The sequence below is a fragment of the Leptosomus discolor genome, chromosome 6 (genome assembly GCF_034619465.1).
Source record: "Leptosomus discolor isolate bLepDis1 chromosome 6, bLepDis1.hap2, whole genome shotgun sequence".
Classification (NCBI taxonomy): Eukaryota; Metazoa; Chordata; class Aves; order Leptosomiformes; family Leptosomidae; genus Leptosomus; species Leptosomus discolor.
The window spans coordinates 15,005,136-15,033,051 of NC_141396.1; the positions used below are offsets into that span (position 1 = coordinate 15,005,136).

Consider the following 27,916-nt stretch of genomic DNA (forward strand, 5'->3'; position numbering starts at 1 on the left):
AAAAAAATTGGGTTTGATTTAAAAGGGAAAAAAAAAAAAAGAAAAGCCAAACCAAACCAGACTTTTCTCTCCGAACACGTCATCGAGCGGGACTCTCCGGAGAGTGTGACGGTTAACTGGTGACGTAGTGTTTCGCCGACGGCTGGCCGTAGACCCTATAGAAATCCTGCCGCCCGTGCTGCTGGGATGCGTCAATCCATTCCCTCACGGCAAGTCCCGGGAGCGACTGGGGGACGGCGGGGGCGGGCGGCAGCGGGTGGGAGTACTCCTGCGAGGAGACCGTCCAGGGGAAGTGCCCTGACCGCGGGTAGGGCTGGTGCCCGCTGTGGTTGGACACGGAGGAACAGTAACAGTTATCCACGGAGCAGACGAGGATTTTGCGCCCGCCGTACTGGGAGAGCACGGACTGCTGAGATGACGTGGTGTTGGGGTAGTGAGAGGGGTTGAAGACGGAGCCCGAGTGCACCGGCTGCGGGCCGCTGGGAAGTCCAACTATGTGCTGCGTGGAGCTACAAGGCACCATGGCTTGTGCGGACTGCCCCTCGCCAGCCGAAGCGCCCTGGCTCATGTACTGGCTCGCCACAGTCCCGGACGATGGCTCGAGGAAGCTGCCCTCGGGGAAGGCGGTGGAGTGCTTGCGCTTCTCCGCGCCGGAGTTGCTGACGGTGCAGGGGTACATGGGGATGCTCTGCAGGAAGGGGACGGGGGTGCTCAGAGGACCTGCGGAGGGGAACAGGAGAGGGGGACTGTGTCAAGCACGGCACCGCACGGCTCCGAGGTGCTCCAGCCGCTGGTCTGAACCTGCAGCAAAGCCCCGAGACCCGTGCGCACAGAAGGTCCCCCAGCCCGCCCCACCAGTGGCAAACTGGGCACGCCCCCGTACACCGGTGAATTGGCAGGTTCTGCTCTGGGACTCCACCAGCAGGCTCAGAGCGGCCCCAAGCGCTGCTCTGCAAACACGGGCGCAGGCTGAGCCCCAGCACAGCTCGTGACCACGGTCCGTAACAGGATCAGAGCGGGACAGCCTGGGTGACACCCAAATCCCCCAAGGAGAGAGGAGTGGGGAGCCTCTGTAGGACATCGTCTGCTCCCAAGAGTGGGGTGGGCTGGGGGCTGCCACCGGCCCCTGACTGTCCCTGCCCATGCGCCAACCCTCATCTTTCCACTGACTTTTCCCGGCCCGTGACACCCCAAAAGACAGCTGTTTCACAAGCCAAGAGAAATGTCCTGGGGAGAGCCAGGAGATGGCTTCATGGCAGCTCCATGCCCCTGCTGACCACAGAGGGGTTCGCAGGGGTCCCTGCACCCCGACGGCTCTCCCCATCCTCTTGTACTGAGCTCTGCAGGGCACCCAGCTATGGATAACAGGAGGTAGTGAGATCCTGTGCCCACCCTCCCGCACCCCTCAGGCTTCACCCACCTTCCAGCAACTTCCTGAGCTGCTTCTCCTTCTTGGCAATCTCATTCAGGAAGAGCTTGGAGTTGAGGTGGCCAATTTTGGGTGGGGGCAGGCTGCCACCTGTACAGTTCTGGGTCCTGTCGGGGACCACAGGCAGAGAGGAGAGGCGTGAGGGACAAGGTACACTCAGGGAAGGATCTGACAGATCCTTCCTCCACACCCTCCCGGGGCCAAACCCCTTCCCTAGGGCAGCAGTGTGGAGGGCAGCAGGCAGCTGGCTCTCTCTGATGGGCAGGACCGTCCCTGTCCAGCTTAGCCGTCAATGTCCCACGCCAGGGCGCACCCCCCACAGCTCCTGCATCCCCCTGCATGGCCACCCCAGCTCGCCTCGGCTCTGCCAGCACTTACCCCCCTGCCCTGCCTCTGCCCCAGCAGAGCTGGACTGAGCCCTGAGCCCCAACCCAGCTGGTCCCACCCTGGCTGGGTGCTGGGTCCCAGCTCTGCTCCTCCACAAGCACATCGCTATGTTTCCCCTAGTCCAAGGGGAGGCCTTGATTCAATGGCTGCAGGAGGGGATGTTTTCATCCTCCCAGACAGAGAGGGAAACTGAGGCACAGAGCATGCTTCTCCCAGGTCCTGTGGCATCCCTGGCCCTGCTCTTCCTCTGGGCACTGTGCTGCTGCCGCCCCTGCAACAGCCCCCCTTCCCCCTGAACATGCTTGTCCCACCGCACTTACCTGTCCATTAAGATTTTCACAGACTTGGTGTTCTAGGAGTGGAAGGAGAAGCTCTGGTCAGTGAGGCCTGTCCCCACCCCGGCAGCCACCTCCCGTTTTGGTGTCACCTTCTGTGGCCTCCCAGGAGGGGACAGGCTGCCCAGAGGTGCTGAGCCCCCTCTCCCCCCAGCACAGGCTGCCCCAGGCCCATCTCCCAACTGCGGCACCTCTTAGACACCGGCACTGAGCCTGCCCCGCTCCTCCTTGCCTCTTCCCACTGCTGAGCCCTTTGGAGGCATCAGCAAGCCCTGTCAGTGTCCCCAGCCCACTCCCCGCCATGCCCCATGCCTCCTGGAGGCTCCCCACACAACCAGAGCTCCCCACGGCCCCCACCCCACTCCTGGCATGGGCAGCTTGTCTTACCTTCATGAAGTTGATGTCCTCGGTTTTGTCAAACATGACCTGGACAGAGCTGAGGAGCTTCTTGGCCTCCTGCATGCGCTCATTGAGGTGGAGGACCTGGGCCGCGTTCTCGTTGCAGAACTTGGCCTGGGCCTTGTCCAGGATCTCCATGGTCTTCCGCAAGTCTTCGTCCAAGATCTGGTGCATCTTCTCGTACTGCAGGCGCACCTCGTCCTTCAGCTGGCTCACCTTCTCCTGGGGGAGAGGAGCAGGGTCAGGCCCTCTGCCCCCTCCAAGCTCCGCCATGATGTCCCAGGACATCTGGGTCCTTTCCCCAGCAGGGGTGGGTGCGACCTGAAAGCTGCACCACAGCTCTGCTCTCCTGCAACACCCACACAGACCAAACCCTGCTGTCAGCTGCCACAGCTGGACTCCTCTTTGCCAGAGATCCAAACTGTGGAGGTCTGGTGGATCCAGCAGATGCCCTGGACCTAACTCCTGGGGGTCTAGGTGGGGATTGCCTCCAGAGACCTAATGCCGAGCAACAACCTGCCGCACCACCGAGGCAGGTGTGCTCCTTTGAAAAACTCTGCCCATCCCCATCCCCACCCCAGGCTGGGGACACATCATGCTCCAGAGCCCTTCCCTCAACGCTCTGGGAGGCTGAGGGGCTTTAAGGACCACAAGCTGATCTTGTTTTACCTGTGTCTCAGCAAAACACTTGCTTGCATCTCTTCTACCTCCCGGGTATTTCTTTATTCACGGATCTCCCACCTCTAGACCCTCCCCTCCTGCTTGGGATGAAGTGGGTGGCCCAAGGAAGTCTGTGCTGAGCTGAGGGCAGGGTGGGCCATCTGATATTTATGGACAGCCTTGTTCCTCACCTCCCAACTCACCTCAGGACCCAGGAGGCTGTAGGGCATTTTGTCCCCTAAAAGGATGACTGCCAAGACTGGAATGGAGACAGCAGGTCTGTCTGGCTGCTCCTCCCCTCCATGTCCTCCCACCTCCCCGCCCACCTGGCCCCTATGCCCCAGGAACCCGTCCCCATTGCGCCATGGAGTGACAGTCCCTGGGGCTGGCCGCAGTGGGGTGAAGCACCAGTTACCTCGACCAGCCGCTTGTCCGATTCCAGCTTGTAGAGCTGCTCTTCGATGTCTTGCTCCCGCTCCTCCAGGCGGTCCTGCTGCTTCATCAGCATCTTCTGCAGAGATGGGAGAGCGGAGCAGCCGTCAGAGCCCAGCGGCCACACACGCCGGGAAGCTTTGGTGCCGCCCGCACTAGCTCTGCCCACGCGGTTCGGGAGGGACAGTGCTTTTTCCCAGCGGGATGCGACTGCCGAGCTGAAAACCCACGCGTGGCTGGTGGAGGTGGGAACCTCGCTATTTCAACGGGCTGCCTTATCAGCTGGGGACCTTGACTTGAGTCCCCTGGATGGTACCCCTTGGGTAACTTTTTGCAGCCTGGTCACTGGGGTTTGCTTGGAGCAAAGCCTTGGGGACCCTGAAGGGGACGTGGAGAGGCTCATCTCCCACTATGGCAGCACTGTTTCGAGGCCCATCACCCACCACTGGCAGGCTCCTGTGAGACATCGCCACCCCCCTCGTGCCCCCGTATGCCACGCCAAATCCTTTCTCCCTTCCCCGCCTCCGTGACAAGCCCCAGAGCCAGCATCAGCATAATCGGGAGGGACAGAGAGAGGAGGAATGGGGCCTCCCCCCGCCACGCTGCCAGCCCCCGGCCCCTGCTCCTCGGGGCTGGGCCTGGGCCGTCAGCCTAATAACTGGGACAAAACCTTATCCCCAGCTATCCGCTCAAGCGCCTTGTTCCTGCACGCTTCCCTGGCCAGGATGAAACCCACTAACCGTGAGAGAAGGGCCCCGCCCCTGTGAGCAGGAACAGGGCTTCCCAAAACACCCCTCAAAATCAAATCCAAATTTTCCCCCTCCGTGGCTATCCTGGGGAAAAGCCACCACATCGGCAAGGCAAGGAGAAGGGCTTCGCCTGGCACAGAGACTCTCAATGACGGGGGCGAGATGGGAAGAAATCGGTAGTGAGGATGAATTTCGAGGGGATTATTGCTATTATAAACTGCCACTCGGGGATTTATAATCAAGTAATTAATTCCTGGACGAGGCGGGAGGGGGAGGGTGGCAGAGGCGCTGCTGGGATTAATTGCATTGCAAGGAAAGGCTGTCACCTCCGACTCAATTCGGGAGCAGGAATGCGAAGCCTCCTCCCTCCTGTTGTTTTTCTTAAGGTCTCGGGCACCTCCAGCCTCACCGCCGCTGGGCTCCTACCACTAATAATAATGAGGAGCTAAAAAAACCCAGCTTCCTACTCACAGTCGCACTCCACATGCATGCCTGGTGCCCATGTGTGTGCACCCACCCACGCACATGCAGACGGACACACAGAGAGCACATCCACCGAAACAGGGTCCAAGGGGCAGTAACAGCGATGCAGAACCCCAGGCACGGGGGGTACATTTGCTGGCACGTCCATACAGAAACAGAGAGGCCTGCAAGCTTCCAAGGGCATCACTGATGATGTTTTTAAGATCAGCTGAATAGGTGGGAGCGTCCACACGGAGAAAGATTTTATGCATACATTAAAAACCTCCTTTTTTCATTGTAAAAGGGTCGTTACTTGCACTGCTGTGGCACCAGGAGGCTGCAACCCACTCCCAGGTTAAGCACAGTGGGAACTGAGCTCCAGAGAGCGGGTGCACCGCCACTTGTTCAGAGAGAGCCAAGGGTGCAGGCAGGAACTGTGTCCCAGATCCTCTGCTGGCAGTCAGGCCAGGGCACAGGGCTGCTGGTGGCTTTTCTGGGGGCTCAGCCAGGGTTTTGGCTCCAGAGCTGTGGGGTGGGCGGGCAGCAGCCCTGTGCAACTGGGCAGAGAGGTGGTGGGCAGCAACCTGCTCTGGCAGCGGTGGAGACAGGTAGGTGTCAACACGACCTGCTCCCAAGCACCACTGGCTGAAAACACGGTTCGCAACATCCCTCTGCATGGGCCTGAAACGGAGCACACTGCACTCGGCTCTGGATCCTGCTCCGGCATCCACAGGCTGGGATTTCCCCGCCGAAATCGCAGTCGACTGATGGGAAAGCCACCTGCTCCAGGGAAGGAGATGCCTTCCTGCACCCCTGCTTGCAGGAAGGCTGACTGAGCCTGGGAGCCAGAGCAGGTCTTGCGGCGCCGGCTGAGTTTCTTGCTCTCCAAGCTGGAGAGCCAAAAGACATAGAGAGCCTTCGCACCGAGCCCTTCCCTACGCCTCCCTCTCTGCCGGCAGAGACTCGCTGTCTCCACTGCGATCAGCCAGACCCACCCCGCACCATCCCACCGGGAGGACGGCCGAGTATTGCAGGGCCCCTGGGAGCAGCCGGGTCCCCTGCCCGCCTTCCCAGGCAGCCAGCTGGGGCAGGGCTGGGGAAGAACGCAGGACAGGATCCAAGGCCCACAGCTCACTGGGCACAGAGGCCAAATCCCTGTCCCACTCCAGCGTACACATCAGGTGTCAACGTGGAGCCACCCTGAGGCAGCCCCTGCTCTTCCTCCCCCCGATGCTGCCAGGACACTTTTGTGGGGGAAAGCAGGGTTTCCCATCACTGACAGACGCTGGGCAGGCAGAGGCCACCCTGCCGGCCCCAGCGATGTGAAGGACCCCCAAGGGACGGACCAAACAGTCCCGGACACGCACGTACCATCATCCCCTTCCCGCTGCCCTGCAGCTGCCGTGGCAGAGCTGCCAACCTTTGTGTTTTGTAATAAACCTCACAGTGCTCCGCTCCTGGAGTCATATAATTATGTGAAATCACAACTATATACATAAATATACAAAAAATTAACTTTTTGTACATGTAAGTTTATTTAATAGCCCCTCACAGCTGGAAAAATCTGACCTAAAGCCATAGAAATCAGAGAGAATAGAGGACATGCAGTGTTTTCCTTAAATCTCACATTTGAGCCACTCTCTTGATTTTAGGGCTATTTAAAAACTGTATGTGCCTGGGATGGCAGCAGGATGGGAAGGCTTTTCACCCACGGCAAACAAAACCTTAACAAGACACATGGGTATGAACTACCCCTTCTGGCACTGAGGGGCGAAATCTCATTGTCTCCGCAGCACGGGCTGAATTCCTTAGGTATTTTGAAAAGGAAAATATATCTCTTCCCCTTCCATCCCCTCCCAAATCTGGTATTTCTGAAGTCATGAACTCCTCCTCCTCCAGGATCAGAATTTCTCAGGGTAATTTCTCATATTTCATGCATGACCTTGATGCTGGGAGAATCACAGCTCCCTCCATACAGGCGCCCTTCCCGGGTTCCAAGCAACTCCGTGATCCCAGTTTGTCCAAGACATGCTGCCAGTTTGTGAAACGGCCACCAAAAATGCTCTGTATTCCAACACCAGCTGCAAGTGTACTCATCTAGTTAGCTAATAAGTTAATCTGCAGCTGGATAAGTGGCTAGTCCACCCCAACCCCACAGGCCCCAGCAAGATGGGGCTAGTTGCTGGGCACTAGTGTACCCTGCTGGAGTTGCAAGTAATCTCCCCCCTCCTCACAGTAAAAAATAAAGGTGGGAGGAAGGCTGAGCCCTAAGAAGAGGTTAGCAGGGCTCTCTGCAAACATGCCGTGGGCATCAACCCCGCACAGGAGCAGGACCACCAAAGGTGGAAGGAAAAATGAGCAGAGGTTATCCTTTGCTTGCCGATCAGGATCCCCACAGCCAGCGGAGCAGGATGAATCCTGGGGAGCAATCATGGGAAGTCCGGTGGGTTTGGGGTACCGGGGTCATGCACGGGAAAGGAAATGCTACTTAGAGGGCCATCTCTGCGGGAAGCAAAGCAAGCACTGCAAGGTCTCATTCCAGGGAGGACAAGCACAGCTGGTCCCCATGGGATCATGCAGGGAAAGGCTTGCTGACCATTGCTATCCGCCCAGTGCTTGCCGGGAGGAAACCACCACCGGGCAAACCATCCTCGCCCCACGTACTCCTTACTGCACCTCCTGGTCCGTCTCCCCAAACCTGCACTGGCCCCAACTCCCAGCAGCCGCTTCAGCGTGGGACACAACCACCCCCCGCAGGCAGGTGATGGGGGGATGTCTGCTGGGGGACAGGGCTGCCCCGACAGAGCAGAACTTCTGCAAGATTAAATGCCTGCAGCTGCAAGACAGAAAGATGGTAATAAAGAGTTTAACAGCTCGGACGATACAGGGAATCTGGGCTCCTCAGCTGAGAGTTGTCACATGGCTGCGGCACCACAAGCATCGGCTGTGTCACACACACGGGTCCAGCTCAGCCAGCGTGGCAATCCTCCCACTGCAAAGGGGGGCACTGGGGTGTGGAAAGGAGCTCACATCTACCCAAGACCTCCCAGGCAAGGAGAAATCTGCAGGCAAGATGTCCCCCTGGCTTGTCTTAGGCCAGTCTCACCACTGTCCTCTCCCAAAGGACAGGGCTGAGTCTGCAGTCACTGCTGAGTCCGTAACGTTGCATTATGGCCCTGCCCTGCCTGGAGGCCAGCGTTCCCCTCATGCTTCAAAGGCCCCAGCAGCCCACGGCCCTGGGGACAGCACCAGGGCAGCAAAATCCCATGACATGCCCCAAGGTTTCACCTGCGATGACCAGGGTCCTTGCACGCCTCCTGAGGAGAGCCAGCACAGGAAAGCCTGCGGCACGCCTTCCCTGGAGGCTCAAGCGTTTGCCAACTGCCAGCCCAACTCCCAGCAGGATCAGGAAGGAGTCTCGCAGCTTTGCCAACACCAAGAGGTGCCCCATGACCTGCTGAGCAGCTCTGGTTTTACACAAGAGTTGGAGCAGTGAAAAGCCTTACTGTGTTCATGGGGCAAATGAAGCGCATGCAGCTTCTCTGATGTCTAGTAAGTGCTGTGAATCCTTCAGGGCCGTTCCCCTGGCAAGAGCAACCACGTCCCTGCACACTGACCTGCGGGATGCTTGCAGGATGTTAATTCCCAATAAACCGGGCTGAAACTGGCTGTGGGTTTGGAGGGTACTACAGGAGGGCAGGTGGACAAACCACAAGGGCACACAGCCCTTGTTCCTGTAGGAAACCGGGGGGAGCAGAGAGCCAGGCTGCCCCACAGAGTGCCTTTAACCGCAGCTGGACGACTGGCCCAGGACAGGCGCGCTTGCTTCTCTGCCTCCCTCCTTCCTTCTCCTCTGCGCCCGGGCCTTCCCCTCGCCGCCAAATCCCAGCCGCCGAGTGAATGAGGACATTGTTTGCAGCCACCGGAAAGCCAGAACGGAGGGAGCAGCTCAGAGCATGAGGGGGAGGAAGGGCGAGGAGGAGGAGGAAGGTGGAACCGGAGCGAGGAAGCCGCAAAGGGCAGATGCCTGTTGCGGGAATGGCTCCAGACACCTGCAGCTCAGTCTGGGGACCGGGATCAAGGGCCCCCATTGAGACCCGCATCCCGGCACGTTGCTGGAGACGGGCCTGAAGTCACGGCAACTGAATTTTAATGCACCAAAAGCCCTGGACCGAGGAGGCAAGTGCAACCTTTCGCCTCCCCGTGCCTCCCACTCACAAGCCTTCCGCTCCCCAGCCCCGTTCCGCCATCAGCTGGTCGGTTTTCTGAGAAAAACCCACGCGAGGAGCTATTTTCATCCCTCCTGAAAGCGTCCCCCCACCTGCCCACACACGGCACCTCAACACCGCATGGCTCTGGGGCACAGCACCCCAGTGACCCCCAAAAACAGGATCTCAAACCGCAAGATCCCACAGCACTGCTGCAGCCTGAGGGGACCAGTCCCCGCAGCCCAAACTCCCTGGAGCATCCCTCCCACCCCACCACAGTCTCCTGCTAACCAGCCCCAGGCAAAAGCAGCTCTTTCAAACTCCCCGCGGCCCCCACAGCACTCACGGGAGGCTGATCTGCTTACAGGGACAGGAAGGAAATGTTTTCTGGCTGGGGTTTCATCTTGCACACATTTACAGTCAGCACCAGGCGGGAGGGGAGGTCTACGGCCAGAGCAGGAGGCCTCGCCTCCCCAAGCCAGCCCGGAGCACACACATGCTGCTCCGGGATTTGGCTTTTCTCACGGTGCTCCCTGTGCAGAGATCGGGCTGGTTTATCCCCAGCAGGGGAAGGAAGAGGGGAGGGGAACAGCCTCTGGGATATTAATAGCTGCCCTTGCTAGGAAGTGATGGGAGCAGCAGCCACGCAGCACTGTGGGCATCAAAGAGACCCCCTTGCTAGCATCAAGGGTCCCCCCTGAGCACCGGGAGAGCTGGCGCTTTGTACAAAAGGGCTGGAGGCCAAACATTCAGTGCCAGCTTGGGGGAACAGGATGCAGAGTGCCTCTTGCAAGAGTGGCTCTCGGCCCTGTTCTCACACCGAGGTGGGCGGAGATGCCTCCTGCCTGTCCCCATCTCCCTGCGAGACGCTGCCTGGTCTCCAAGCCTTCCCCAGCATGCTAGGGAGGAGAAACCATCAGGCTAAGCCCAACATCCAATTTCCACCAGCTACCCCAGAGGCAAAGCCCCATGTCCCACCTCCAGCGCCCACCCCGGCACAGGGCATCCCTACAGTGTGGCTGGCACGCAGCAGCTGGATGCTCCCCCTGAGCCACGACTCGCGGCTGCTCGGCAGCACTCAGGTCAGCCCTTGGCCCCGCAGCACCCCAGGACAGCGGTCATGGCAGACCACGCTCCTCCGCACAGCCCTGTACCAGCAGGCCCTGGACCACCGCAGGGCTGTGCCGGTGCCTGCAGCCGAGACAGCTCTTCCCCTTGTTTACATCCGGCAGAAAAGAAGAACTCGTTAGTAGGGGGAAAATACAAGGTATTGTGTCGCGTGGGGCCAGCAGCAGGATTTCTGGAGGCCAGGAAACAGGGACCTATTCTCCATTGGAAAGCAACCTTCCGAAGGACCTTGAGGATGTTAATTCACCTCCCCGGGCCTCTGTGTGTCCCCCCTGCTTCCCACTGCCACAGGGGTTACTTGCAGCTGTGCCTCTCACACAAACGGGGGAAGGAGGCTGGGGCTCTACCCGTGGTTTTCAGACCCCAACTTCAAGCCAGAGCCTGGCTGCCACTGCTGTCAGTGTCCTCTGAGCAGGGATGAAGACTTGCTTCAAGGGGAAAAGGAGGATAAGGGAGATTAAGGAGCATGGAGACGAGGCTGGCAGCTGCAGAAGCATCCCCTCTGTGCCAGCAGCCTCGCAAGTCCTGGAGGCAGAAGCCCTCCTGATACAGGGTGCCCAGTATGGGTGATGTGCCCCCCAAAACAGAGGCACTCCGAACACCAAAGCCACTTCTACAGCGTGTTGAAGGGTAGGAGCAAGGCCGTGCTGATCACGGGCCAGTGTTGGACGAGCAGCCCCCGTGTAAACTGCAAGAGGCAGTGAAAGTGGGGTGAATTGCCTCTGCCAGACCTGGGGCTCAAGACTCCCTCACAGCATGGGAAGGAGAGGAAGAAAGGAGCTGGAAACACACTGGAAGATGAACACAGGGATGGAGGAGCTGGTTTGCATGCTGAGCGTGCAGCCAGGCAAGTCCCAACTGATGCCGCTGGCTCCACAGGACAAGGATGAGCCTCGGAGATGCCTGTCCCTTTGGCTGGCGCAGCTGCCTCCTGCCCCGGGTCTGCCAGGAGAGATGCCACCCGGCCAGGGATGACGTGCTCCTGTGCTGTGTCCCGGCGGCACAGGGGCGGCAGATGCTTTTCGGCAGTGCGAGAGCAAGATGGAGAGATCAGCTCTGAGGGCTGCCGGGGCTGCAGCTGCAGGCGTGACCAGGCCCTCAGGGCAGTGAGGAGCTCTAGAAATCTTTATTTTCTCTCTTGCTGGGAAGGGAGGGAGAGGAGATCCCCACCCAGGCCTGGGTGCGGACGCTGGCCAGCAGCCCTCCCCAGCCAGCTTTTGGGAGGGAGGACAGTCCAGGCTGCCTTTGCCTGGGAACAAGGAGAGCCAGGAGGAGTCACAGGGCTCAGCTCCGTGTTTATGAAGGACAAGGTCCGCATCTTCTCCACCATCAGGGATGTGAGGGAGGAGTTCTTTTCCTCCCCTCTTTCAGTCTTAGAAGGAAAATGTCCTGGTTTGGAGCTGCTTATAAATCAGTGCCAAAATTCACCCTGGTGCTGAGCCACCTCCAGCATGGGGCTCTGGCTGCAGGCCCAGCACGACCCAGCACCAAATGCCCTTTGAGCAACAGGGCACTCCGGGAAAGCGCAGGGGTTTGCGACATCCCAGAAAGTTTCAGACAGGCAGACACAAGCGCCTTGAGCAACCATTTGCAGTCACTTGAGACCTCAGACTGACACCAACACCTTGGAGCACATCTGTCCCCGATGACCAACATCACCTTGCACCTCCTCCCCACCAAGCCAGAAAATGAAATCTGGGCCCTGCAGCTACACCAACTGGGATTCACCAGATTTAGTTTTTCAGAACCTAAGAGATCGTGTAAGAAGTCCTGCGCTTTCTGCCCTCAGTGCGCTCTGTGCTTGTGGTTTCTTGAATGTTTCAATCAATTTACATGTATGTTATGGGGGCCCTAACCTCCTTTCCTCCCTGTTCTGTCTCTGTTTTCATACATCTGCCCCTTCCTGACCACGGATCCAGCTGAAAAATTAAGCCAGCAAAAAAAGCAGTCTCTTTTCAGCTGGATCATCTCCCTGAACTAGCTCTCACAAGCACTCTGACAGCTCCAGTGGTGGCAGTCTGGGTAGAAATGGGAGGTTGTTCAGTGCTGAAACTCAGTCAAATCACAAAATCCTGTCCTCACACAAGCCCTGTTGCTCTGACATATCATCTGAGTTGCTCATTCCATAACCCCCACAAAAAAATAAACAGGCTTTGGCAGCACCCCCAATCCTGCCTTGATCTGCTGTTGTCCCAGCCTCATCTAACTTTGCTGAATCCCAAGATCTTCCTGATGTGCTGCAAGCTCAGGGTCCCAGCCAGTCGTCCCCAAACTGCGGCTGGTGGGATACCTTGCCTTCAAAAGCAGCCATCCAGTGGGTCTTTACCCACTCCCATCACTTAGCAGCAAAGCTACCCCCATCTGCAGCCCCTGCAAAATTGAGAAACTCTCACTCCCTCTTCCAAATAAACATCTTGGATTCAATATCCAGCTGGCCTGTGTGATCTCAGAGCTTTCTCCCTGCAGGGGTGAAACACAGCCAGCCTCTTCCACCCTTCCTCCCATTGCAGGCTGAGTTGCCTCTCCCCTGCCCAAAGATCTCTGCTCCACACCTGCCATGGCTCAGCCCTGCCACAGGAAGACCTGAGCTCTGAACAACAGAGCTTCCTACCCTCGTAATTTCTTATTTCTTCTCTGGAAGGAGCCCGGCCTGAGGATCTGGATGTGTGAGGAGGTTTTGGGGGGGAACTCAGATACCACCAAGGAGCAGAGCAGCCACAATGATACCTGTGTGCACCCACGCTTCCCAGCCACGAGACCACTGATAGTGCAAAGTCAATGACCTGCAGCCATGTGCTCCGTCAGCATCTCATCTGGTGATCCAGAGACAAGTGGTCTGGCTGCGCAGGTGGCACAAAGCCCCTCTCCAGGCTCAGGCAGCACTAGAAAGAAAACCTTGCTTTGATTTAAAGGCCATGATTTTTTTTTTTTTTCCTCCCAACTAATCTAGTTAAACTTCCAACCGCTCAAGGCTATTTTAATTTGTACAGGTAAGTTAAATCAACACAAACAAGGGCAGAACAGGTTTATATGCACCTCTATTACTGGCCTGCACCAACTAGAGCGCAGCTAGATTTCTCCAGGCAGCTTTTTTTTTTTTCTAATAAAGATAAGGGGGGACGTTTTTTGTGCACCTCCAACTGACAAATGGAGCCTGAAAGTGAGTTGGGAGTCAAAGCCTTGCGGAAAGTCAAGGTGACTTATGCGCCAATAGGCTGGATTCAAAGAGCTTTGCAAAAATGCAGATCAACTAACAAGATTTATAAAACCCGTTAGGGGCTTAGAGGCCGCTTAATTCTCAAAGGTGCCAAGGAAAGTGCCTGGCTCACAGAGGGATGGATGGGGCTTACAGAAGTGGCTATTGCAACCTTTCGGTTTCTTCAAGAAAAGGGGACTCAATTTCTCTTGGAAACGAGGTTTTGACGTGCTGAGATGTTTACTCTGAGCCCTGGCTCCTCCATCACTTACTTTAAAGAAAAAGAAACCAAGCCCTGCTGCTGCAGACAACTGTTACAAACATCCACTCAAAGCCACAGCAGAATCTGCTGCTTCAGCTCGCCAGCGCCAGACACCACCCAGAGGAGTATGAGACTCAACTGGATTCGGCACACAAGCTGGAAAAAATAAAGAGAAGGGGGGAAAAGGAAAAAAACCCACACACAAAAACAGGACTTTGCATTTCTACAGCTCCCCAGCGCCCGGCATTCTGGATCCCATCAGCACCTGCAGGCAGCCCAGGCAACATACAGCGAGCCCATCCACCCCTCTGCACCCAAGAGGGGGCTGACCATGACCACGACCCGCTGAATGCTGAGGACCCCTCAGCCGCCTCCCTACTCCGTTTTCTCTCTCCCCAGTTTTTTCATGAGGCGGCTGTTGAGAATCTGAAAGCCCGGATTATAATCTTTATGAATCCCATAGTTAGATCGCGCTGAACAGCAGCCCAGCAATACCAGATGTTCAAACAAAGCTGCCAACCGACAGCTGTCTGCAGCTTGCAGCGTGTTTTTACTTTAAAATGCAAAATGATACCAATCTATATTAAAAGAGAGATGTTCGGAGCCTTGCGATAGCAGCTGAAGCCGTGGATATTGCTCTTTCACGCAGGGTGTGGTGGCAGAAGGAAATATCTGAGAAACTACTGCTTAAGCCGCCCTCCCGGCCCCCCCCCAAATCCTGGCCCCTTTCCTAATGGGAAAGAGACTCACGTTACTGCCTGAGTGCCGTGAATGTACCAGTGCGTGTCCAAACAAGCCAGCAAAAAGAAAAATGCAGCATGAACAAACACTGTCTAACGAAGGATGCCAGAACGAATCTGGGCGCTGCACAACCCGCACCTGGCTCTCAGCGGCATGGGGAGGACGAAGCGACGCACAGGGGGGTGGAGGGAGCCAGCCCTGGGGTGGAGGGTGCAGTGGTGCCTCTCCTCCTGTGCTGGTGACCAAACTGGGGGTGCGAACGTCTCTTCTGGCAGCAGAGCACCAGCAGTGGAAGCAAGGGATGGAAAGGCATCTTCCAGCGCTCCCGCCCAGCGTCCCACCTCAGGTTGTCCCATATCCCTCTCAAACACACAGGGAAGCTCAAGCGGTGCCAGCCTCACCTGGGATACTGTGCTGGGGCCTCCTCCAAGACTTGACATGCAGCAGGTTTTGAACTTGCATTGCTTTGTACCTTTATTTGTTAGGCTGGCTGGGACCAGGCACAAAGCCCTGCACCCTGCAACCTTTTCCACACGCCAGCAGCTGGGGAAGGCAAGAGCCGGAGCTCAGCCTTGCTCTCCGTTCTTCCTCCCTCTGGAAACGCAAGCCACCCGCACCCACCACATTCTGGGGGCGGCAAGTCCTGAACACAGCACAGTACTTCTGGCTCACAGGAATCGCAAGAAGAGAGCTCCGACTTAGTCAAACGTGACGTCCCAAATTCCCCACCAGCCGCGATCACAGGAAATCTTTGGGACCGGTCCCAAGGCTGCCTCATTGTGCTCCGAGTAGCAACAGCATGAATGAATCACGCTCCTCAGCGTGACACCCTGCTCCCAGCAACGTACTCAGGACCAAAATATTTACATTGCAAACGAGTAAGAATAGGACCAGATCCCCTCCCCGGCCTGGTGACATAAAAAGGTCAACCCGGTCTTGCTTCGAGCAAGTGGGTGGCGGGAGGATAAGAAAGCAGGAGGCAGAGACCAGCCCTGTGTCTTGCAGCCTGGCTCTGCCCAGCAACGATGAACCAGAGTCCTTCTCCACTGCAGCAAAACCCCCGCAGCGGTGATCACCGACACTACGATCCCCGTGGTACCATGCTCCCGCCGGAGCGCAGCAGCCAGGCGACATGCGAGGGAGCATGCTGGGACCTGTAGTTTCCAGCCAGCCAGCTGCAAAACGCCATCCGCCAGTAAACACATCTCGAATTAGAGAGATGCGAGGCCCCCAAGCTGCTGGCAAGGCGCCAGCCGCGGCTTCTTGTTGGCAGGCACTTGGCCAATTCCCATGTGTTGCATTAGCCCCTTTCCAAGGAGCAGCCAAGAGCCCACACCCCGCAAACCCTCTCGCAGCTGAGCTGCGCCCTGCCCTTGCCGAAGCAACGTGTCTGCACGGACGGCAAGATGCTCCCAGAGCTTGGGTGCAGCCCTGGGCCGCAGGAGTTGTCAGCCCTGCTCCTGCTTTGCTGCGAGCCCCTATGCTCCTGCTCCGTGGCGCTGGGCCACTGACTCCAGAGCAAGACCCTGCAGCCAGCGCTGCCCAGGCTTCAGCTTCAGCTACATAGAGCCCAACACTGCATCCCTACAGGGGTCAAATAAAGATGCCACCGAAGCAATCAGAGTCACAGGCAGCAAGAAGCATCGCACTGGGATCATGCTTTCAGGCAGAGCAGCACAAGCAGGCAAAGCTCTGCCAAACCACCACACTGATGGAGCTGGGGGCAACCAACTCCCCGCAGCATCCCGGCTGGGCATGCAGACCCCCTGCCCCGAGCGTCGCCGGCCCGCGCTCCAGCGAGGCCAGGAGCATGTGTCACCCCTTGGGGAGCACGGCACCCCTCTCCTCGCTCGCTCGCCCTCCCCGCTGCGGAGGAAATTGCGGCGTCCAGCTGATGTCAGGAGGCATCACTTCACACAAAGGCCAGGCTTCCTGGCGGGGAAGGGGTGGGGGAGCAGGGAGGAAGGGGAAGAGGAGCCCGGGGCAAAGGCAACCGGCACCTCCAGCTCCCCACACTCGCACAGGAGGGGCAGAGGCAGGAGACGGCACGGCCCCTTCTCCTTTCACCGCCCTTGTGCTTGGGAAATAGCGACGACATCCTATTTCCCAGCGCCCTTCACAGAAGCCCCAGCATGGCCCTGCCCTGCAGAGCTGGGATGGGACACACACCCCTTTAAGGGTGCACAGAAAAAAGGGACTCAAGTTTATTTAAATTTGCTCCTGCAAATAAATGAAATCCACCTCAGCCGGACTGTGGCTGCTGCTGACTGGGGGAAGCACGCTCCAGCCAAGCACAGTGGCACAGCCCCCTGCCCAGCACCCACCTAGGAGAAAAGCCACCTCTGTGACAAGCTCGAACACCAGCAGCCCCAAAACGGGCACAACCATGAACCCCACCTGCCTGTCTCTTGCCCACGGGTGGCTAAACACTCATGGCACCCGTTAGTTGATAAATACAAGTAAACCAAACATACTCAGGTCAAAGTCAAGAGTCTTGTTTCCCAAACTTCTCTCCCCAAAGCCAAGCATCTTTACAACATGCAGCACATCACGGTACCCACGGCATTGATCTGACCTCCTGCTTCAGCCTCTTCTCCCTTCCTCTGCCTCCCATGGCCCCAGCTCATCCCCCAGCAGCAAAAGCGGCTGACAGCCAGCACCAGGCTGCGTTGCTTTTGCTTTCACCGCAGCCACTCTCCCAAGGGCAGGAGCGCTCTGGACCAGCTGCACAGGGACTGGTGAAGAGGGGTTGCCTGCAGGGGACCTGTGGGATCTGGTCAACGTTGACTGAGGGGAGGAATCGCTGATGTTGCAGCGTGAGCCTGGGAAGGTGGGTTTTGGATGTAGGCACCGCCAGGGAATAACTGTAAAGGAGCAAACGCCGCTGCTCTCCTTCAACGTGCTGACTTCTGCTCCTAGGAGCAGGCCTGTCATTGGTTTTCAATCTCACCCGATTACGGGCCAGCCTTTGACATTATTGATCTCAGGCCCCTGATGTATCATTTATCTTCCATGTTTGACTCAGCGATCGGAGCTCGACAGCTCAGACCCCAGTCGGCTCCACCTTCCCAGGGAGGCAGGGGAACCGCTTTGCTCAACTCCGGTCCCACCGATTCATGCGAGCCATATTCGAGGCTCAGTTTCCATCCCCAAACGAGGTGGCTTTCACCAGATGCCCTCTCCCTGCCCAACATTTCACCTCCTGACTCAAAAATCCAGCTCCTCAGGTCTCCGGCAGACTAGCAGTGCTTTAATCAAGCCTGGCAGTCCAAGGTGCCTCCAGCACCCATTGCTTCCCCCTTTCAGTTTCATTACCCTCTTTTAAAGAGGATGCGGTGGTGGCACAAAGGTTACGGGATGTGCCCAGTCACACAGAGACTGGGGGGGGGCAGCGCCAGCAAGCAGGGTACAACCAGAGAAGCCATTTCTAGCCGAGACCGCCCTGCCATTTTCTAGAGCAGGGGGACCAACCACAGCAGCTCCTCATCCCATGGTGAGCTTGCACCCACAAACCAACCTGTCTGCTAGCTCGGCTCTGCGGTGGCTTCTCCTTACCTGCTGACTAGCACAGCCGTGCCTCCGGCCAGCTTGTGATTTCTGATTGACCTTCAAAACATTAATGCCTGCTCCCCCACTGCAAAGCAGCGGCAGAGCCAGGATTCAGGACTCCTGGGATCACCACCCCATGGACAGGACACGCCAGGGATTGCTGTCCCACAGGTTCCCACTCCCCTGGTTTCCCCCATCTTCCACCCAGGCTGACAGACATTCCCAGCCTCTGTCTTTTGGGACACACAAGGTTTTCCTCCCATGTGTGTGTCTACAGTCACTGGGTGCAGCATGTGCGTGAAGGTTGTCTTTTCGGATGCCCCCTGTCTCTCTCCTACAAAGCTGGGCCTTCCATTTTGGGAAGGAGGAACATTTCCTGAGGAAGGCTCCAACAGGCAGTTTTAACATGTAGAGGAAGGTTTAGCTTTTCCTCGTTGCCTCGGTATTGTTTATCAGACTGCTGCAAAAGCACTTTGATAAATGAGGATTAGTACCATGTGCATTCATAGATGATAGCAGCAGCCAGGAGCCAGCCTTGGGGAGGGGGCAGCTAGCAGGGTCCGTGTACGGCAAGGTACCACCACCAGCAAAGAAAGCCCAAGTCTCCAGGATTGCTTCCCCACACTGCCACAGACTTCCCAACTCCCTAGCAGGTTCCCCCACCTCTGCTTATCTCTACTTCAGGGTAACACCCTGACTTCTCTACCCAGATTCGTTGCAGAGGTTAAACTGACCTTTTTCTCCCCTGTTGAAAGTAAAATGCTACAAAATCCTTGGCTGGAGGACAGGCTGCAGCTTTACCTGCTGGGCTCACACCCTTGGGAGGTGCGCTGGGCAAGGGGTGGTCTTCACATGACACACAAGGTGTTACTTCCAGTCCCCTGCCTGGATGCCCTGTCATGCAGGATGCCAGCAGGCAGAGGCAGGAAAACAACCCCAAAATGTGCTCCCATTCCCTTGTAGGGGTTAGATCTCATCCCCATCCCCTACAGCTGAACCACTTCTGACCCAAACAGGGCTCGCGGGCCTCAGCCACAACGGTGCAGCTGTGGCAGGAGAGCTGCAGTAATTCCCTCCCGGATCCGGCCACCCCCATCACTAAGGGGCTAGCACAGTACCCCAGGGAAAGGGGAGCGTGCACCATCCCTGACCCCAACGGGTCTGCGAAGAGGACAGAGACCTCGCAGTGCATTTATTCCGCTCCATCCATTTGAGAGACGCGCTTCAAGGGGCTTTTTGCTGTCGGAGGCGGGTGCACCAGGACAGGAGGAGAACAAAGGGAGGCACCGGCACCCCCAGCCCTTTGTTTCAGCGCAGAGCAGTTCACCTGCAGGGAAAACCAGCTCCCACCGCAGAGCCGGCAGCTCCACACGGATTCAGATGGGGAGAGGGATGCTGCCCCCCGCCCCCACCAGCAAGAGGATAATGAGCAGAAGGATGCTCTCATGTTACCCTCTCCCCTTGCCACACGCACAAGCCAGTTACAGCACACAGCAAGCCCCTGACTTTCCAACAACAACCACAACCAGCAATGAAAACCATTGCCACAAAAATATCAACCTGCCCCCCAGCACGATCGATCTGTGTTTGTGTGTGGCCGAGCACCAAACCCCGGAGCTCGGCTCCACCGACCAGGATCGACTAGGAGGGAAGGGGGTGGGAGTCTAGTTTCCAGGGGACTGGGTTTTAAAGCCACACAATAACTGGCTCAAATGAGGGTTTGGATTAAGCTGTTGTACAGCGAGGGAAAACACTGCCTCCATTAGGATATGGGGGATTTTCCTTCCCTTTCTCCAAAGCTCCAGCTCTAGGATGAAGCTTCCAGGTCACCAAGGCAGGGAGACGAGAACTGGGTGATGCCGAGAAAATGGGGGATCCCACACAGGGAGAGATGGGTGGAGGGAGGAAAGGGCAGCTCAGCCCTCCCCGAGCCTTGGATCGTACAGTCGGCTGGTCTGACAACATTTACTCATATTTCAGAGAGACACAGCCATCCGGAACGTCACTCCCTGCCAACTGCCTCATCTGGAGCCATCCGCAGCTCGGCTCTTCCCAGCCTGCTCCGGAGACGGCCCCCCCCAGAGCACCCACACACCAAGGAATTAAGAAAGGTAGGGGGAAGAGAAGAAACAGAGAAATTAAATTGATTCATGTTTAATTTTTTTTTTTTTTTTTTTTTTACAGTTCTGGTACATCATCCCAGCAAATGGATGACTTTGAGTACATGTTACGTAGACAGCGCTGCTGCAGAGTGGCAGGGCACTGCTCTGAGCTGGGAACTTTGCTCATGTTACCATCACAAGTGAATCACAAGACAGAAGAAGGACAATCACGATCCCCCTGGTGAGAAGGGGCCAAAGCTATCCTTATCAGAAAGGATTCAGGACTGGGAACCTCTTCCTTGAGTTCATCTGGGGGACATATGTAAAAACTCTTGCATGCATCCAGAGCCTCATGCCTGTAAATAACCATTCCTCCCTCCGTATTTGGGACCAGGCATCTCTTCCTCCCGTTCCCAAGCCTGCTGGCTATAGTTCTCCTGGGTAAAGGAGGGGTGTTTGCCTCTATCAGGCCTTCTTCCACAGAGGAAAGAGAAGGGCAGGACGTCCCTGGTCCTGCACATTTCACACCTCCCCACTGGTCCCCCAGCATCTGCCCCATCTTCTCTACTAGCAAATGGGGGTTCATTGCAGAAAACTGGCTACCACTGCAAGCAAGCTTAGCAGCTCTGACTCCTCCAAGCCATCCCCCTTACTCCAACCAAACCAGCATCTCCTGAGCCTACGGGCTGCTGATAAATGTAGAAAGTTGACAAAGTCACCAGAACCTAGCCCAGATCCATAGCATTTTATTTTTTTTAAAAACAAAAAAAGCCAGACCAGATTCTGCCCTGGAGCCTGCGTGGCAAAGCAGAATCCAGCTCCAAGTGTTTATTTATAAATCTGTACATACATGTACATTTGAATTCTGACAGAATTAATTCTGGCATCCAGCTAATTCAAAGCATTCCTCCCCCATCACACTACTGTTGCAGGCCAGCCCAGCACAGAAGCTGATTATAAAATGCTGCACTAGCCAGGCATTTCTGCAAAGGCTTGTGCTATTGAGCATTCAGTCTTTCCTTGCTTGGCTATTTCATTGTTTCGATGTCGATCCCTCCTCTCTTGCCCTGTGTTTCCTGGTTACTTTTGTCCCTGCTCTGGAAGCACTGCTGCTCTCAGCCCCATTTCAGTGTCAGACTGAAAAAAAAAAACCCAAAACAATTACATGAAATTAAAAAGAAGAAAAGAAGAAATTACCACCGTGTACCAAGATTTCCAGTAAACAGATAGGTAACGAGCAAAAAATAGGCCAATATGCTGTAAGGCAAGCTGCAGACAGATCTGGGCATAGAAAACCCACTGCCTCCCTCCAAAGCACAGCTCAGAAATCCCTGTGTGGTCACACGCTGTCCTCTGTAGCAGAGAGGAGAGAGGTCAGGGCAGCCAGCACTGTAAGAACCTCTTTATTCTTGGGCAGTTGCACGAATCTGATCGCTTGTGCCCTTTGTGAGACATGGAAATCCTTCTCCTCCCACCCCCTTCGCCAGCCCCCCCTGCTCAGACAGGGGCAGAGGCAACTCCTCAGCTCCAGAGGCAAAGACCAGAGCAGCAGAGACGCTGTGGACCCCCCTCCAGCAGGACCAGGCTCGGCCGAGCACCCGGAAAGAGCTCGAGGACAGTGCTTCGCTGGAGCGAGGGGAGGAGGGGGGAAGGACGGTCCTGGGACTCGCATGTTCCCCGAAGGGCTTACCCAGGCTCCCACATGCGAGGCACAAGGTTGAGGGGTGGAGGAATGTCCAGGGTGCCACACTGCAGACCACGTCCTTCCTACTTCTCCCTCTCCGCCACGCTCGCGGGCTTGAGGAGAGCAGCGTGCTGCACACCTCCATGCCAGCAGCCACAGAACACTTACATAAATATCACGGGGTGGATTTAGACTAAACGAGGGTCTGGGCCAAGTTTATTATGCCCTCATCACCAGCCAAAGCTGGGCTTATACCTCCTGGTTCAGAGACGAGACCAGGACACCCCCATCTCAGGGGCTCATTCAACGCCACTGCCGAGGGAGGGCTTCAAGGCAGAAAGCTCTCTGGACAGGGCCGTCTGGCATGGGTGGGCAAGGCTGTGCCCAGGCATCCCCACCTGCGAAGGACAGCCAACCCCTATAGACTGCAGGCGTAAGCCTGGGCCACAGTTTGTTGCTGTTCCTTGCAAAGCAGCTCAAGGTCCTCAGATCAACCTCTCTTTCCCTCTCCTCCTTCCACCTCACTCCTCTTCACCAGCACCCATCCACATAGCATTGTCCCCCATGGGAAGAGAGCATTCTCCACTGCAGCCCCTGTCCTGCTCTTCTTTACCAAAGATGTCCCCTCCATGCAAGCCTCCTCCCTCCCACCCAAACCCACCAGGCTGCTTCCCCGCATCCTCCATCTCTGCTGTCACTTCTCAGATTGAATCTATGCAGAAAACTTGCAGCTGCAGGTCTAGAGCAAGGAACTGCTAGCAACCTGACGGGCAAGGGTGAGGAAAATGCTCAAGCTTAGCAGGAAAGCAGCAGGGAAAAGCCCTTAATCCAAACCCCGGGGAGGCAGGAGGCTGTCCCAGTGCAGCCAAAGATCTGGGACCACCAAGACACCCTCTGCCACTTGGCCAGCAAACCCAGACGGGTTTGTAGCAGGGTGGCTCAGCCCCCCCCGAGACCTCTCTAGGGCAGCACAGGCTGCTATCGGTTGAACTGAAATCCCCTGCTGCCCCTGACAACACAGCGCAGCAAAGCCTGACAGATTGATGGTGGCGAACAGCACGGAGCTAGAAAGCGGGGCTAGGTGGGTGCTGGGATTTCTGCGACCGCCCAAGGCCCGAGAAGTCATTACTCATCACGGCAGCTTGACCAACTGACAGCATCCCACGGCACAATGATCAGTCACATTTAGGAGCCTAGCGCTGGACTCCCGAGGCCCCTGGGCAGGAACTAGGGCATGGACAAAACCAGGGGAGGGAGAGACCTGGGTCAGGCTGACCTAACCCCCGGGTTGGGCTGGCGGTTCAACTCTGGGGTGCTGGTGGAGGCTCAGATGGAGGGTGCAGGGAGAACCTGCACAGCTGCAGCTTCACAGGACCTACTGCAAAAGTCGTCTGGGGACCAGGTATGCTCAAAGAGCGCCATAGGGAACGCCTGCCAGGCACCAGCCCACACCATCTACAGTCACGAGAGCTAAATTAACGCTCAAGCACTTGGGCACTTGCGCTCACAATGCCTCCAGTGAGCTGCGTGCCACACTCCTCATTAACAAGTCATCTGGAAAATAAGTAAGCCTGTAAAAATCCAGCCCATCGCAAGTTACCAAACCTGTTTCAGAGTAAAACAACCTACAGCAGCTCACACCAGGAGCCTGGCAGTGGAGACAACCCCAACCTCCCCACCAGCGGGGCTCCCTAGGTCCCAGCAGAACATCCCCAGCACAGATGGCAGCATGGGGATGCGACATAGGACTCGTTTCAAATGGGAAGGTATCTCTGGTGTCAGGGCCGTCCAGCAAAGGAAAGCTGGTGGCATTTTCCATCTAGAAACCTAGAGCTTTTGAACCACAGGAGCAACCAGCTGGAGCCGGTAAGAAAAGTGCACGGGCCATCTCTGCACTGGGGCTGGTGGCCAATGCTGGCAAAGGACCAGAGTTTCCGGTACAGACTTGGGGTTCATCTCTTCCTGTGGTCTTACCAAGTGCTCACCTCTCCTCTTTCCCATACTTGAGAAAGCACCTGAGCAGACCTTATCCGGGGTGCTGCCAAGAAAGCAGCTCAAAACCCCCGAGGGGCAGATGGGCCCAGCAGCCCAGTCCCTGTCTGTCCCCCTGGATTTACCAAATGGGTGCTGCTCCTACATGACCGCAGAAGGATCCCCAACATTTTCCCACAGGTCTCAACACCACAACTCACCTCCTCCCCTTAGTGTACAAAATTACCAGAGATCTTCAAAACGTGGAGGGATTTTTCTCCTGATCTCCCAAAAATGTGCTACAACTAGGTCAGCATCCCCTGAAACAAAATGGAAGTAGAAGCAGAGCCTCTACCCAAGCCCTCTTCCACTGGCGGCACCTCCAGCTGAGGACAGGCAGCTGGGACATCCCCAAGCAAGCTCTGATATACCTGGCCTCAATCAACCATGTCCCACACAAAGACGGGGCAAACACAGTAATACCCTGCAAGTGAGTCCCTTTCTTTGGCTGCTGCCTTCTGACCTGTGCTCCAATCCCAGCAACATATTTTTCCCCTTTTTGGATGAGGAAAAAAAAAAAAAAAAAAAAATCAACGCATCAACCTCATGCTGAAGCAACTTTCTTTTTCAACCCTGGAAGCAGGTTCCCCCCATGCAGACAAGAGGCACGTGGCTGGGGCAAAAAAGGCAAAGATGGAAGAAAAAAATGTTTCGTTTTGAGACCTTGACACAAACAAAACGACAAGAAGCTAAAAAAAAAAGAGGGTGGGTTGTTGGGTTTTTTTTTCCTCTCCTCTTTAATCGCTACAAAAACAGGAAACAAAGGAGAAAACATCTCACAGGGGGGATGGGGAGGTAAGCGCTTTATACACCCACGAAAGAAAGATTAACCACATATTTTATTTACTGTTTGTATTACGGTTGCACCGTGGAGTTCAACCAATTCTGAGCCAGGGCTCTGCGGGTTTGTGCAGCACCTAACGCTGAGCGCTCCCCTTCCCCCAAACCCACCAAGCGCGCACGTCAGCTTCAAGCGAGCCCTCCACAGACACCCTCTTTCCTCCTGCAGACACCCGCCTCTGGCCTCTTTTGCCCAGCATGAGCTCTCTTGCCCTAATTGCCAGCTTACAGCCAAGAAAGCTCTAGTGCTGTCCCCAAGGAGTTTTGAGCCCCTTTTCCCCTTCAAATTGGACTGTAACTGGGGGCAAGATGCCCTTCGAGGTGCACCGGCAGCAGAGCCAGAGTAATAAATGCTAAAAAACGTGAGTTTATGGAGAGCACGTTTGCAGGCTCCCATCCCTCCTCCAGGCTATGGGGGCCACCCCTGCCGCGCTGGGTCGATGTCGCACACCCAGACACTTGCAAATCCCCCGCACCAAGGACAGGGCTCTGAGCCTCCAAACTTTGACTCATTTCTCAATTAACAGCTTCCCAAACGCGAGCCACGCATGGAACAAACCTCTCACGATGGGGCCTCCCCTGGACCTCCCAAGCCTGGCATTACTCATCCGCCCCCCAGCCCCAGCCCTCCTTCCCCGGGATGCTCTAAGAGCGCCTCACCGCCTTGGGGTGAGCAAGCAGCCAGGAATTCCAGGCCTGGCCCCTGCAGGCGGGAAGCCATCACCCGCTGAGCACATGCACCCTAATTCCGGAGCCGACATGGCCACCTTCCTTGCTGGCTGGCGAGGGGTGCCTTTCAGCCAGACACCCAGCCAAGGCCACGCAGTGAGGGCCAGCAACCTGCCGGGAGTTCCTCCTCAGGGGCTCTTCCCTACTCCAGCCACTTCATGGAGGAACTGCTTCAACTACAGGGGGGGATCCTTTGGGCACACCATCCCCCAGCTTCGGGCTGTCCTCCGGTGCCCCAGTCTCCAAGCACCCAACCGAGCCACGCGCCCGGCGGGAAGAGACAAGCTTATCATCGCAGAGAAAGGAAATTAAGATAACGCAGCAATGGAGGTACCGAGGGATTTGGCCAAGGTCACAAAATAATTCTGCAGCTCTACAATACAGCCGTCCTACACCTTCCGTGTCTGGTCACATACCCTAAAATTTTAAGTCGGGGCCAAAATCCAGCCTAGCCAGTGGCAGCTCTCTGCCAGGTCATTAGCAGTGTGCATCCGCAAGGAGCGGCGAACATCCAGCCATAACAACGGCAGCAACAACAAAAAAAACCCACGCAGCAAGAGCGGGAATAAATGAGATCAAAGTGTCCTGGAAAAGGACCTGGAAAAACAGTTTTGGTCCCTGGCTAAGGGTCCCAGGAAATGCACACATGAGCCCTGTCCCAGCCCCATGTAGCCCTCCCGGGGTGGCTCCCCACCCCGGCAGAGGGAGACCAAAATGACTCCCTATAAATAGAAGCAGAAAAGCGCTTCTCCAAAAGCCTGGCTGGGTCTTTCCCTTTCCAGTGCGTGTGGCGGAGCTGCGGGCACCTCCGTGGAGGTCTCTGGTTTTCCCCAAAAAAACCTGGAGAGGAAAATAACCTTCCTGTGAGCTCAGGCTGGCTCCCCTCTGCACAGAGCTGCCCCCCCCGCCCCCCCCCCCCCCCCCCCGCCGGGCCTGGCCATCCAATTGGAAAGTAATTATACTGCAATTTTTATTTATGACTTTTCTTTTTTTTTTTATTGCTAAATGGTGACTCATTTTGGCAACATTAAAATACACAGGAAATCATCCCCATTTTACAGTAATCACCATTCAATTCATTGTTAAATATTTATTTGGCGGACAAGCACCAGGCATCTTTCGAAGGGTCGGAGATGGAGCAGAGGGGTAGCCCTTGGTGGGGGGAAGGTGGTTGTGGGGTCATGAAAGGGCTGCCCACAGGGCTGTTAAATGCCCACCACGAACTTCTGGGTGGGGAGCCAGGGGTGAAAGCTCCTGCCAGATGGCTTGGCCACGAGCAAAATAGAGACTCGCTTTCCCTCGAATTCAGTGCTACGCCCCATGCTGCTTTAGGGAGGGGGGGCAGCCCTGTGCCCCCTAATAAAAACCCCATTATTTGGCCAAACCCCAAGCGTGAATCCCCGCCAGCAAGAAGCTGTCCGTCTCTGACACGAAGCTCTCCCAGCGCTGGGGGGAAGGGGATGGCGGCCACTGGCCCCGGCGGGAGGCAGTGGGAAGAGCCAGCAGTTTGACATTCACAGGCCTTACAATGGATGGGGTCTGCATCTGCGGCTGCTTTGTCCTCCCCCGGGGATCCCAATTTCAGGGTGACTCGACCTCGGATGTGGGCAGCTCCTCTGCCTTCCTCCGAACAGCTGCAGACCCCAGCAGGAACCAAGGAGATGACCCCTCAAAACCCCTCTGGTCCAGGACCTCGACCCTTCCCCACACAGCCCAGACCCAAGCGGCTGCAGGTCCTATGGCTGAGCAGCTCCAAAGGCCTCCCAGCATGGACCCCCTTCCCCAAGGAGCCACCCTGGCACCCACAGACTCCCATCACTGCTCAGCTGGGGAGGCCACCTAACATGTCCGCCACAGGGGGACCGGGCGGAGGAAGAGCAGCACCGCGGTGGATTTTGTGTAGGCCCTACACAAACGCATGCCTTTTGGGGAACAAACACAGCAGGGGAGAGGGTGGGCAGGAAGAGAGGTGGCAGCCCCCCTGGGCTGGACAAACCCACGTCCCCACGAAGATCCGACTTACCCTGATCTCATTGCGGCGGATCTCCACGTCGCAGACCGAGTGTCCCTGGTGGGCCCCGCTATAGTAGCAGCAGAACTGGCAGACGGCCACCTGCTCGGCCTCGCAGTGGTACAGGCGGTAGGCGTTGTGCTGGGGGCAGCTCCAGGCCCGCACGTCGTCTGCCTCCACCAGGAGATGGCCCCGGGCCGTGGAGGGTTGCTGCAGGTGGGTCTGGACGTGGGACTGGCAACACGGGGCCTCGCACCTCAAACAGATCTTCTGGGCCGGCAGCGGCGGGCCCCGGCGGCAAAAGACGCAGTGCAAGACGGAGGGGGGCTTCTCCAGGTTGAGGGAGTTGAACTTCTCCACGATATTGGTGAGCTTCAGGTTCTTCTCCAGGTTGGGCTTCTGGTTATAGGCCTGGTTGCACTCCGGGCACCGCACCAAGCCCGACTCCTTGGCCCACGCCTCCCCGATGCAGCCCCGGCAGAAGTTGTGCTTGCAGGGCAGCTGGACCGGCTCCACGAAGACGTGCAGGCAAATAGGGCAGATGAGCTCCTCTTCGAAGCAGTTCTTCCAATTCTCGGCCAT

The 27,916-nt window shown here is 56.7% G+C and overlaps 1 protein-coding gene across 2 annotated transcripts; it reads right to left on the reverse strand.

Annotated features, from left to right (window-relative positions):
• Positions 1-112: 112 nt before the first annotated feature.
• Positions 113-27,916, reverse strand: TRIM8 (tripartite motif containing 8). Of its 2 annotated transcripts, XM_086467095.1 has the most exons (6): positions 27,347-27,916; positions 3,626-3,721; positions 2,539-2,772; positions 2,137-2,168; positions 1,421-1,536; positions 113-720 (listed from the first exon to the last, which is right to left on the reverse strand). In XM_086467095.1, the coding sequence occupies exons 1-6, from the start codon at positions 27,914-27,916 to the stop codon at positions 113-115; spliced, it is 1,656 nt and encodes a 551-aa protein (XP_086323221.1). The 2 variants fall into 2 exon arrangements, with proteins under 2 accessions (XP_086323221.1, XP_086323222.1); XM_086467096.1 differs by lacking the exon at positions 3,626-3,721.